Below are 13,938 nucleotides of genomic sequence, written 5' to 3'. Positions count from 1 at the left end.
AGAAAAAATTGTATCAGAGGCAAACGTTTTCCAAGTGAATATTCATAAAAACATGCTATGTCCTTGCTAAAAAGGAACCTCTTTAGGGGCTTCAGGCACATTCCACCAGACCCAAGGCCACCATGATAGCTTTGTCTAGCAGTGTTCTGGTGTTAGAGATCTTCCAGGATGTGACATGGGCATCTGTACACAACTTCACCAGGCATTACTGTCTCGATAGTGAAGTCAGCAGGGAGGACCATTTTGCCTTCTCAGATCTGCACAATTTCCTCATGTAAGACCATTCCTCAGACCTTTCACTTTTTGAGAGATAATGCTTTAGTATGGATTCAAAAGGTGAGGAATCTGGGTTTAAAGGATGCATCAGAGAACAAGTTACTTATCTTTAGTAAGGCTCATTCTGGTGGTTACTTCATCTAATCACAGATTCCTCACCACCATATCCCCTCATTGTCCTAAAGTTCTAAAAAAGTTCCATGTTTGCTGTTGCATACTATCACACTTGTATTATATTAGAGTTGATTGGCACCTGAGGGCGTGGAAAAGTATCTAGGCAAAACTGATGTCAGCACACAGTGGCAACTCCATGTTGCCGCATACATAAATGGCATGAGGCCCCTGCAGAGACAGGAGCAATTGCTATGAAAATGATAGATCTGGTGCCAAGGGGGATTACAAAATATGAGGAACTTCAATTAGAGTATCTACCACAAAGAGCATTACAATGGTAACGTCTTCTTTTCCCTTTCTAAAAAAAAACAATTGTATGTAGTTAATTTAGGATGATTTTAGTATCTGGTTTTCAGTGGAACCTTACAGAATAAACTTTATTTACACAACACCTTTACAAAATGTTGCCATCATCTTTTCCTTCAACCTGCACATTTGACGGGGCAGTGTCCACTTGTAATTTTTAGATCATCCTGGATTACAAAACCTGCTATAATACACTGTGTGCCTATTTTTGCCAACTTTTGTCTCTGTGGTAGGTCTAATTTGACCAACATGTCACCACTATTTGATGACGTTTGATATAACGCCCCACCATTTGTCTCATGCATTCCACTTACATTTGGCTAATGTTTCCGTTAACGACAATCATCATCCATAAACTGAGAAAAAAACATGCTGATAAAAACCTCAATACTTTAATTATCATTGTGAGCCATTGGGTTCTTCAGGCATTCTCTGCCTAACTGTATCATAACTGGGGTGATCGGTTCTGTGGTCACTCAGAAATATTAACAGCCCAGTTTTGTTGTTGAATATTCCTCTGTGATAAAGGGATCTAGGCACAGTTTTGGTGGAGAAAAAGACATATAACTTACCTCTTTGATTTTACTTTTTGCAAGGATTGCATTTGTGCCTGTGCATGTATGGCAATATATGGCAAATCCCATGAATCTGAGTATAAACAAGCCAGTCCACTAATCATGTTAATCTATCACTTTTAGAAATTGGGTCTCTATTTGGCAGAGGTATGCTCCCTGTCAAAGTAGGGACCACAAACCTAGTCAGGGTAAGTCACAACACAACCTAAATTATCATGTGCTCGCCCTCGAGTAGCTTGACACAGAGCTGGCAAGCTCAACTTAGAACGCAATGTGTAAAGTATTTGTGCAGTAACTCATACAGTAAATCAGTGAAAACACCCAAAAAAGACTCCACACCAGGTTTGCAAAAATAGAGAATATTTATATGAGTGAAACAATCCCACAATGACAAAAATCCATCCAGGAGAAGGTAAGATATGAATTTGTAAAGATTAATTGTGAAACAATGCTCAGAAGTCACTAGAGGTGTTACTTTTGGTTACATGAGACCGGTACAAATCCAAAATCCAGGCTGACCACAGTGGAGGGTAGGCTGGCTACAAAACCCACGCAGGAGCCACTGAAACAGGGCCTCTCATGGAGCTGTGCAGCCACGGGGAGGGCAAGATGCTTCGTTCTTTTCCACGCAGTCAGGTTACTGCATCATAGGCGGGTTCTGTTGAGGTAAATGTGATGATTTGTCGTCGGGCCGCACAGAGCGTTGTCAGCAAGTCACACAGGCTGTAACTCCACTGTCGTCGGGCAGCCACTGCATCGTCATCGGAGATGCAATGCACCGATTTTTCCGCCTGTTCGAGGATGCATCTTTTTTTGTAGAACTCAGCTGCTGAACCCACTTCTGATGCCCAGAGCTTGAAGGGGGCACCCGAGGCAGAGGTTAGACTTACAAAATGCAGAGTCCAGCAGCACCAGACGTCTTTGATGTCCATGAGACTGCAGGAGAAGAGGGGAAAAGCCAACAAGCCCTTGGAGATCACTCTGGTTGTAAGGCAACAGGGTCAGAAAGCAGCAAGCAGCAGGGCAACAAGCAGAAAAGCAGTCCGTGCAGAAAAACAGTCCAGTTGAGTCCTTTATGCAGCACAGCATTTCTTCTGATAGAGGATCAGTGCCAGGTCCAGAAGTGTCCGATTTGAGATGGTCAGAGACCCAGTACTTATACCCAAATGTGCTTTTGAAGTGACGGCGAATTTCAAGAGTGGTTCCCCTTTCAACCCAGTTCAGCCTGCCAGGAGATCTGTGGGGGGGGGGCTATCTGTCCCTTGTGTGGGGTAAGGCCACTGCCCTTTGAAGTTTAAGTGAGAGCCCCTCCACCCTTCCTGCCATCAGTATGTAGATGAATGCAGATGCAGCCTAGTGTCCTCTGTTTATGGCTGTCTGGGTGGAATGCACAATGAGAGCTGCGAACCAGCACAGACCAGACATGGATAGGTGAAAGGCTGTAAGGCACAGAGAGCAGTAAGTGCAGAGAAATGTCTACTTTCTAAAAGTGGCATTTCTAAATATAACGTTAAATGAAACTTCACCAGTAGCAGGATTTCTCACTTCCATTCCAGCCATACCAAACATGACAATGCTACTCCATTCACGTAAAAAAAATACCAATTAAAGCATATAAGGGGATTTCCAATGCTGGCCTACAAGAGAAACAGGCTTCACAATAGTGAAAAATGACTTTGGGAGTTTCTCACTACCAGGACATGTAAGAAATACAGGTACATGTCCTGCCTTTTAAATACACTGCACCCTGCCCTGTGGGTCACATAGGACCGACCTCGGGGTAACAGATATATATAAAAAAAGGAGAGTTTAAGGCTTGGTAAAGGGTTTTAAATGGCAAGTTGAGGTGGCAGTAAAACTGCAAACACAAGCTTTGCAATGTCAGGTCTGGGACATGATTATGGGGCTACTCGTGGGTGGCACAATCAGTGCTGAAGGCCCACTAGTAGCATTTAATTTACAGGCCCTGTACACATATAGTGCATTTTACTAGCAATTTATAGGTAAGTTAAATATGCCAGTGGGATAGGTGCCAACGTTACTGTTCGAAATGGGGTCTGTAGTTGGCAGAGTCCAAGTTGGCAGAGTCCAAGTTGCCAGTGGGGTAGGTGCCAATGTTACTGTTAGAAATGTGGTCTCTAGTTGGCTGAGTCCAAGTAGGGACCACAATCCTAGTCCGGGTAAGTCACACACAATCCAAATTATTCTGTGCCCACCATCTGGTAGCTTGGCACTGAGCAGTCAGTCTTAACTTGTGTAAAGTTTTTGTGAAATGAATCATACAGTAACACAGTGGAAACACCACAAAAATACACCACAGGTTTAGAAAAATGTAAGATATTTATCTGGTTAAATTAAGGTAAAAAATGATAAAGATTCAATAAGTACAAGTTGAGATATCAGTTTTGCAAGATTAAAAGGTGTCTTAAACAACAGTTGTCTCTTGCTTACACAAAGTACCTGGTTTGCATAAAAAATAACACACATGGAGACCGCAGAGGAGGAGGAGATGCCTGAGACATGGAAAAATAGGGTGTGCGTTGGATTTTCTGACGCAGTACAGACAATGCGTTGTTTCTTTCCATGCTGCAAGGGGCTTTGCGGTGTGCAGTCTTGGTTCCCCACTGCGATGTTGGGATCTTTTGTGATGCCCAGGGACGATGCAGGGAAACCCTGGGCGTGCGGAAAGAAGTCACAGGCGTTGCATTGATCCAGTAGGTGATGTGGCAAATTTCCTGCTGCACTGCTGCCGCTGCGTTGATTCTTCACTCAGGAAGTTGGGCTGCATTGTTCCAGTTCAGCTGTGTGTTGATCTGGTAGGCTGTGCATCACATTTCCGGCTGCAAGGCAGGTGCTGCGTCGATTCTTCACTTGGGAAGTCAGCCTGCGTCATTCCGACTCAGCAGTGCAGCGATTTCTTGGTTGCAAAACGGCAGTGCATCGTTTCTGGCAGGCTGTGCGTTGATTTTCGGCGCACAAGGAGTTTCCAGAACAGGTGAAGTCTTTTTGGCCCTGAGACTTCAGAAAACAGGAGGCAAGCTCAATCCAAGCCCTTGGATAGCACTTCTCAGCAAAGTCAGATGGCAGCAGGGCAGCAAAGCAACAGCAGGGCAGCAGTCCTTCTCAGCAAAGTAGTTCAGATAAGACATTTGGGCAGCCAGGCAGTTCCTCTTGACAGTTTGCATGTTCAGGTCCAGAAGCGTCTGATTTGGAAGGCTAGTGGCCTGCCCTCACACAATGGACTGCCAACCCCCCAACTGGGGGATATACCCAAAAAGAGAGGTTTTGAAGTGCTCAAGTTCCCCTTTCAGTACAGGTCTGTCTGGCAGGGTCCCAGTAGGGAGTTTCACAGGCCATTGTGTGAGGGCAGGCCACTAGCCTTTGAAATGTAAGTGTCAGGCCCTCCACCCTTCCAGCCTAGGAAAACCCATTCAGTATGCAGATGAGTGCAGGTGTGACTAAGTATCCTGTTTATGTGGCTGTCTGGGTGAAATACATAAGGAAGCTGTCAACCAGCCCAGATGTGGATTGCAGACAGGCTGTAAGGCACAGATGGATTTTAAGTGTAGAGAAATGCTCTCTTTCTAAAAATGGCATTTCTAGAATAGTAATATCACATCCAACTTCACCAATAAGCAGGATTTTCTATTACCATTCTAGCCACACTAAATATGACCTGGTTACGCCTTTCAGATCGGAATCTACCACTCAAACAGTATATGAGGGTAGCCCTAATCCTATCCTATGAAAGGAGCAGGTCTCACAGCAGTGTAAAACGAATTTAGGAGTTTTACACTACCAGGTCATATAGAACACATGTTCCTGTCCTGCTTTTTACCTGCATAGCACCTTACCCTATGGGTTACCTAGGGCCTACCTTAGGGGTGACTTATATGTAGAAAAGGGGGAGTTTAAGGCTTGGCAATTACTTTTAAATGCCAAGTCGAAGTGGCAGTGAAACTGCACACAGGCCCTGCAATGGCAGGCATGGGACATGGTTAGAGGCTACTTATGTGGGTGGCACAACCAGTGCCGCAGGCCCACTAGTAGGTTTTAATTTACAGGGCATGGGCACATTTAGTGCACTTTGCTAGGGACTTACAAGTAAATTAAATATGCCAATTGGGTATTAGCCAATGTCACCATGTTTTAGGCATATGCACCTTAGCACTGATTAGCATTGGTAAAGTGCGCAGAGTTCTAAAGCCAGCAAAGATGAGGTCAGAAAAAGAGAAGGAGGAAGGCAAAAAGTGTGGGGGTGACCCTGCAGAAAGGCCACTTCCAACACCCTCTATAGAGATGGTTGGGCTTGGTCCAACGATTAAAAGGTGGTAACAAATTTACCAGGTTCTTTCATGAATGGCGCCCCAAAGAGGCCGCCGTCTGCCACTTCATCGACCTCCGAAGTGTCCAATTCCCACAACTTGGGGTTGATTTTAATCAGCAGAGAATGTCACCTCTCAGTGTAGAGGGTGCAGCTAGTGTTGCCTAGGACGCCTATGGTCCATTGTGCCCATTCTGAGTGGATTTCAGGAGAAATTAGATTTCCAGTGTCTTTTGGCTCTATTCTGGAGCTCCAACAACTTGTCCTGCCAATTTTTCACAGTGAATGTAGCCATCTTGCCACTAATTTCTGGCGTCAAGGCAACTTTGCTAGCTAGAGGTGGCCTTGGACATTTTGCCCTTAGGCGGCCCCAACCCTCCTTTTCATTGCTTTGCAGATACAGGTGGCCACATACTGAACCACTCTGGGTTGGTACGCATTCAAACGATTGAGTGTGGCAGATGATTTCTGGATCTAGCATGACTTCTGGTTCTGCTAACATCTCATTCCAGGGTTAGGGGAAGAAGAATCCAGTCTGGGACGTTTGGAGCCTTCTTCCATCCTCTAAGGTCTGCAGGGCCATAGTTAATCAGAATCTTCATTATCAGGGTCCCCAAGATCTTCCTTGTCATCTATACCTTCTGAAGGAGTACGACTATTGTCTGGATGGGGGTAATGCCAGGCATAACAGGGTCTAGCCTGTGACTGGCCTGGCGCTTCAAGAACGCCAACCTGAGCTGCCCAAAGGCATCCGAGGGAGGTCAGGACAAACCTTTAGGTGTAGCCTTTGAGGTCGTTTTGGGGACCTCCTGAGTTTCCCCAAAGGAAGGTTCATGCTGCACTGCACAGCTCTTATCATTAGTTATCTGCTCAAAGCGTTCCAAAGCTTCAGAAATTGCCTGCTGTAATGATGTTTCAAACAAATCAACAAGTTGCTCATCCAAAGTAAGCAGTAAACATCCCGCTCTTGCTCCCGTAAGAAAGTCTCCCCTCCAGGTTCCTGGCACTGTGTCCAGGAACAGTCATATTTTATACTGGCAATGTCCTTGCAATGTATGACAGGTGTGGGGAAAAGAGGCTCTTTGTTAAACCCTATATAATGCCCCCTGTGATAAACTGGCTGGGAGCACTCTAGGCCGTAGAGGCTGGTGGGAGCCAACTGGGGAGTTTATGAGGCCTTTAACACTGGCAACATACCCAGTACGCAGATGTGTGAGCCAGGAAAAAATCACCCAAGGGAACCTTCACTGCCAAGAGCTGAAAAAATGATCAGATTGAAAACTGACACCACAAGGACGCTACACGTGCAATGTCCTCTCACAATCTGACTGCATATAGACTAGCAAGAAGGGAGCGCAATTGTCTCTGTGATGACAGCACCACTGGCAGCGCCAGCAGTTAACACACAGCCTGCCAGAGGGGAGAATGGGAGTGAGAGAGCCCATCTGGGTGGTACTTGCTTGCTTACACAAGCAGCAATGCAGGCCCAGAGGGGAGAAACACTCACAATGCAGCGCCTAATGGTAGTGGGGAGTGAGCATTGAGCCTCACCCATGGTGGGCGCCCTCATTGAACAGGTCTGAGGGATCAGTACTGGCACAATATCTAACTTATTATCTTGCAAGAAAAATAAAACATCAGTACACAAGCTATACAAGCAACAACACAACCTTATAATAACATTCACAAGGAAGGACACTTATCTGACTGTGGTGAAGAAGGAGGAAGTGCTGTTCCTTGGACATGTTGTTATATGGTGACCGCTCGATGTGATTCGTGGACCGAAAACTTTATACTTGGACTCAGGGGATTTGTAATCCTATCTTTGTTTGAGTAATGTTGAATAAAATGCCTACTGCCCTGAATTAAGAGAGAAAGAAAAGCATAAAGCATAATCCCAGCCTCGGGTCCTGACATGGAATTCCCTTTAGACCACTGGACTTAAGCTTTATGCCATGTGAGTTACTGGTCTAGTTCCTTGACAGAAAGTGCATAATTGTTGAGCAGCCACTCATTCATTATTCGTAGGGCTGTCCCAAAAATAATCTGAGGACTCCTCCATTTGTGTGTGAGTGTCTGTGCGCTTTTGCTGTGCAGTGTTTATGGCTGACAGAACGTAGAAGCAATGCTAAAGTAGGGTCTAAGCCACTGCAGGAGCTTTAGGATGCTTTAGAGTTATTCTTGATATGAAGAACGACTTCTGGGCATTGTACTATCCCGTCACATGGCGATGTTAAGAAGCACTTTCATACTTGTTTCCTGGTCCTACTCGACCCAAAAGGTTCACAACCTTACCCCTTGAAAATGCATGATGAGCAAGGAAGGATTCCTGTAAGGAGGGTCTGCAGTTGTTTATTGCTTCCCGGTCACAGAGCCAACCCTTAAATCAAGGTATTTCTCTTGTCTGCTTCTGCTTCTGGGCGGGCAGGCAGGCGTTTGAAGGAATGGCATCCATTTTTTAGTGTATTCTTCTCTAACGCGAGACACGGATGAGGAGATTATGATGGGGGCAGCTTTGGTAGAAGTTGAGTTGCCCCATATTCAGGATAGGCCGGGTAAATCTATTTGTTTTCCTATGCTCTTGAGAAGGACAAGGGAAGAAAGTGTTTATGACATTCAAACAATGCATGAAAACAGAATCCAGGACACCTTGTTATTGTTCCAGATAGATGCATGTGTTCCCGGTTCATGAATTATGCAAGAGCATGCCCAACTGGGAGCGCATTTCCAGATATTTCCTATATTCATCTGCCCATCTCTGTCTAGACTGGCTACATTTTTCAGTCTGTTGTTCCCCTTCACCTTTACTTCACTTCCTCTCTTTCTGCCCTTGCTGTATGTAAGTTTCATGAAACAGCCTGGACCTTTACCTTAGCACATTTAAATTTCCAGAACTGTCCGATTGTCTGTATTAGGATAATGAATCTTGATTGCTAAATTTTTTTTTTCTATTTATCTGTCTATTTGGATCCTCCTAAATAATGCTTTTATTATGGAGGTTCAGGACTCGATTTCTTTTACAAATAGTATGTAGATATATCAACTACTCACGACTGTGCAAAAACACAAGATGTTTAAACCTGAAAACGTCTTCTCTAAACAATACATGCGATAGGAGATAGCTGTTAGTAGCTCGTGGACCTGTTGGCTCTGGCAACTATTGAGCTTCATGAATATATCCTCACATGCGCCTGCTTGTTTTTTCTACATTTTCAGAATAGGAAAACTCAATTGCATGTGTGAAATTATGCTGATTTTGTAGTACATTTATTCACAGAAAATGGAAGAGGGGGGTGCCTGTATTGTAATGCTGATGCAGAATTTTTTTTTTGATAGGAGGGATACGAGAGGAACAAAATGTGGGTTGCTGAGTAACTTTGGCTACAAAAAATAGTGTTCAACAACACAGTGGGATCTTTTCGAAGTCTGGTTAGCAGCAGCACAGAATTTCAGCTAGTATAATGATAAAAAAAACAGAGACTCTCAGGGAGACTGAAAGCAGATGTAAGATGTAAGCAAGAGAAAATGGGACCATAACAAGATTATAATAACCTTACATATATTTTATTGGTGCTATTTCCAAAGGTCTCTCTGTTTCATTGATGCCTATTTCTGTTGCCTTTTGGGAAACAAATGCGCGCGTTTGCAGGATGCCCTCAATACGTGCTGCTGCAGAAATCGAAAACATGTCAAGCTGTGGACATTACCGTTAATATCAGATCTGTCTTACATTCATAGTTTTACCTTTAACTGAATTTCCTTTTTTTATTTTGTTGAACACAGTGCCGAGTACAAACGAAGGACTAAACACGTGCAGAAGAGCTTGAATCCCGAGTGGAATCAAACAGTCATTTATAAAAATATATCGATGGAGCAGGTCGGTGTCTTAGAGATAAAGTTCCTATACTAAAATAATTTACTGTATAATTTTGTGCATGTTAGGTTAGCTCAGTTGTCCCCCATTTGGCATCTGCGTGCAATACAGTGAGTTCAGAGGACTCAGACTGGACAAGAAGGGGGATGTTTAAAGAGATGAAAATGGAGTATCTAGTGGGAGAAAATGTACCTAGAGAAAAAAGAGGAATGCCTGGCACATGGATGTACTTGGACCTTTAGCCCACACTCGGAGGAAGAGGAGGGAGAATAGCAAATGAAGGAGTAAGTAGGTGGATGATATACCCCAAGTAGTAGCAGCCAGCGGGGAGACAAGCAAAGGGGATAACATGAGTTTCTCTGTATAAGCAGATTTAAAGAAAGTCTTAATGGCTGGGTGTCCAAATCCAGACAAGAATACAAGCAACCACACACCTGTTTCAGCCTACTTTGGCCACCTCAGCCCAGTGCAGGTTTAGCACTCTGGCAAAAACATCAAAGTTATTTAAGGAATGCTTGGATTAATCTCATCCCTTGATGATCGCTGGGGTGGCATGCTGGTCCATCATTTTTTTTTTACTTACTGTGCCACACTAGACAGAGACTAGCTTTTTGCATATCAGTTTTAACACTATTTCAGGGGGAGCAGTTCTTCACCAAGGCCCCTGTCTGCAGAACTGTTACGCTACTTAGCCTCTATTGTGGTCTAGGGTTGCTCTTAATCTTAGAGAACATACACATTGGTTACAGTGGTATAGCAAGGTATATGAACTAGCAAGGATTTAAAGCTATATTTATAATGTGCGACTATGGTAATTATGGTAATTTACACACTTGACTTGACATTTCTGGTATGATTATCTATTGTAGGATAAGCAACTTTGTGATATGACCCCATAGTAAAGTGTTTGAATTGTGAATCTAAGGAATGTGTCAGCATCCTGAAATTGTTTACATATAAGCTTTATAAGTGTGGGCACTTATGTAATTTGTCATAAATCCATGGATGCTCCCTTTGAAAAAATTGATGGTCAATAACACGTTTCTTCTTGTGTCACGTTTTAGGGTGAGAAACAGATGGCTTATTATTCACTGTGCCCCATAGGGGTATAAGGTGGTTGAATGAAATTCTTTAGACGTCAAATTGGGTTATCAACATTTGAAAATGTATCCGTAGAAGTTAGAATTTTTGTTGAGTCCTAAAAAAGGTGGGATCAACCAACAGAGCTACTGAAACGCTGCTTTATCGATTTGTATAGATCCATCACAGCGCTTGCATTGTACAATGTTTTGATGACAAAGAACCTAAAAGTTGTGCAATGGCAAAAATAGCAGGATGGCAAAATAGAAAATGGTTTCAAGATTGGTTGATGATATGAGTGTTGATACTTCCAAGATTGTCAAACAAAACACTTGTTAAACTCAGATAATTTATAACATTGACCGTACATGAGAATTGGATTTTCCTATATTTTTAAATAATTGTATTTATATGGAATGAAAAATAAATACAATACATTTTGGTTAAATGTTGATGTTAAAGTTATTATTTTATACTATATTATGCAGGTCAATGCAATGGTGTTAGATGTACTTTGTGTACCATTATAATGCTATGGGGTTTGTTCATATAAACAAATTCTTAAGGTTAAAACAAAGGGGAGTCTACATTTGTGGTTGGTTAAAGAAGCATTTTCTCTTTTGGTTTGAAAGGTTACTGCTTTTTTTGGACTTAAATTAGGGGCAGCCAGGCATAGCAGCTACTGGCTTGACTTGTCCTTGGCACCGGTGGTACTGACATAGCTACTCCCAGTGTCAAGATCCATAAAGGCAGCAACAGGAAAATATAGAGGCCTGTCAACTAATTTTTATGTTCTCTACTCACCCTTGCACTAGACTCTGTCTGAGCAAATAAATGTCCACTCTTAAGAGTAGGGTAAAGAATCAATAATTTGAAATGATTGATGGTAAACTGGTATGTGATGTAACATATGCTTCTCATGGCATTTTGCAGAATGATTTCCTTTCCTTATGCACGTTGGGTGTGACGACCTATGCTCATAAGGCATTAAAGACTACACTGTAACTCCTGAGGGTTTTTGTATTGTACACAGTTCCATTTGTTAACTTTGTTTTTTAAACCTCATTACAAATGAACAAATGTGGTGAGTCCTTAGAAAACTGGGGTCCTGTTTTATTGCTTATGATAAATATCAATAGTAAGTTAATGTAAATACTACAGATATTTGTATTTACAGTAAAGACAGATAAAGATTCCACCCTTGTAGACTGTATGATACTCTTAGTCTCTGTACTTTGTTCTGGAGGCTGTTTTCCCACTAAGCCCATAATATGTATGCTGATTTTGAAAGGAATATCACCATTTTATAGAATATTGTCTGTGGAGAGCAGCATATTGTTTCTATTTTCTTCATTAATGAACATATTCAGACTGGAATGAGTTTCTTATATCTATAAGGCTCCTCCAGCTATGTGCCATCTAACAGTGACATTATCAGGGTATCCTTATACCTTACACATAATTTATTTCAAAAGATAGGAGCCTGTTCCTCTCAACCAGTTGTTCCTACAGGGAGCATATTTGTATTACACCTGTGTAAAACTTTGAATTTATTGCTGTCAGCATTCTGTGCAATACTAACTAGTATTTCATGGAATGCTGCATGAACAATCTGAGAAGGTTTATCTTGAAATGAAATTACACTTATAACCTGGTGGAGGGTGGAGATCGTTGTTATCCTTGCAGCTCTGCTTTACTAATAAACTAGAAGAAAGTTTACACAATGAAGCAATCTACGTGTCTTCATGTTAATTACCACAACCTGTCCTCTCCTAAGGTCAAGTGGTCATGCTAAACTTGGTTTTTGCATATCTTTTAAAATAATCACATACTTAGAGGTATATAGGTGAGGATTTGAATGTTATGACTGTGTTTGAAGTTGAAGAGCCATGGCAGGAATCCCAAAGCTCTCTGCAGGACTTTACATCTGCTGACAACATGCCAAATTTGTAGGCTAAGCTAGAAAAAAACAATACCGTGGGGGCGCTCAAATTATCATAATCTTGCAAGAAGCACCACTGGATTTTGAATCATTAACAATTTTGTCCTCTTTACATTGGTACTCTACATGCAGTCTATACACGTGCCCTACCTTCTAGTCCAAATGCATTTTATAATAACTTAGTCGGCATAATTTGATTAGCTGTCCAAAAAAATAAGGTAGTTATATCTGAATATCAATGAAGTCCTCTTTCATACTTGTCTTGCAATCAGGGTTTTAGCAGAACAGATAGTTCAGACTGAATTCTTTTAAATCAGACTAAACACTCATGTGAAAGACCGTTACACAAGAGATGTCCAAGGGATGTCCTTCTGCTCCCCGCAAACAGTAGCCTTAGTGGTTACAAACACATCCACCTTTGGATGTGGTGTGTGCCTGGAGGATCTGGCAATCAGGGGTGTTTGGTCTCCAGAGAACCAGATCCAGCACATCAACCTACTAAACCCACAGCCAATGTACTTGGCCCTGAAAGACTTTCTGCCCTCTCTTTGCAGCCGGTCTGTCAAGATCTTGATATGCAACATGGCTGCAATGTGATATGCAAGCAAACAGGGAAGCATGGGGTCTCATCTTCTCTGCCAGGAAGTTGTAAAACTCTGGGCTTGAGTATATGTGCATGGAATCTGGATTGTCACCAAACATTTGGCAGGATCTCTTAAAACGAGGGCCGACAGCCTAAGTTGGCATCATCTTGATGACCAAGAGTGGTGTCTTTATCAGCAGGTGGTCGTGGGGTGTCCCTAATCTGGACCGCTTTGCCACTAGCAAGAATACACACTGCGTATAGTTCTGGTTCCTGTAGTAGCCGTTTAAAGGAGACTTTGGGGATGCATTTATTTAATTTGAGAGGGAATTTTCCACTTCAGTACTTGTTTCCTCCCATATCCTTCATTCCATGCATCTTGCAGAAGATGCTCCAGGACCAGGTCCGGTCATTCTGGTCTTCCTAGACTAGCCAAGGAGTCTGTGGTATGCAGACTATTCCTTTGTACTCTGCTCTAACTGCCTCTCAGACCAGGCCTTCTCGCTCAATCTAAGGGTCAGATTCTGCTTTCTATCCTCAAGAGCTTCCACCTCCTTGCATGGAGATTGAGAGAGACACAAGAGCTCCTTTCTTCTGCCACCATATGCGACTGATAAGCTTCTTGCCCCTTCACAAAATGTGTCTATTTGAGAGCGTGGAATTGCTTTATCACATGTGTGGAGAGCCTAATTTGAAACTGCTGAAGGTGCATCAGTCTGATATTCTGTGCTTTACTCTTTCACTAACCCAGCAGGGTTGTACTTTGGGCACTGTCAGGGGCTACTTTACTGCCCTTCATACTTC

The 13,938-nt window shown here is 42.8% G+C and overlaps 1 protein-coding gene across 8 annotated transcripts in view; it reads left to right on the top strand.

Annotated features, from left to right (window-relative positions):
- Positions 1-13,938, top strand: part of PCLO (piccolo presynaptic cytomatrix protein) — a 1,309,308-nt gene that overhangs the window by 923,446 nt on the left and 371,924 nt on the right. For all 8 annotated transcript variants that reach the window (XM_069228704.1, XM_069228705.1, XM_069228700.1 and 5 more), the window contains one exon: positions 9,439-9,532. In XM_069228704.1, the coding sequence (XP_069084805.1) occupies positions 9,439-9,532 (94 nt within the window). The remainder of the gene's footprint in view (positions 1-9,438; positions 9,533-13,938) is intronic.

This window comes from Pleurodeles waltl, chromosome 4_1, assembly GCF_031143425.1.
Source record: "Pleurodeles waltl isolate 20211129_DDA chromosome 4_1, aPleWal1.hap1.20221129, whole genome shotgun sequence".
NCBI classification, from domain to species: domain Eukaryota; kingdom Metazoa; phylum Chordata; class Amphibia; order Caudata; family Salamandridae; genus Pleurodeles; species Pleurodeles waltl.
The sequence above is the reverse complement of the archived record's forward strand: the minus strand, read 5'-3'. Positions and strand labels throughout refer to the sequence as shown.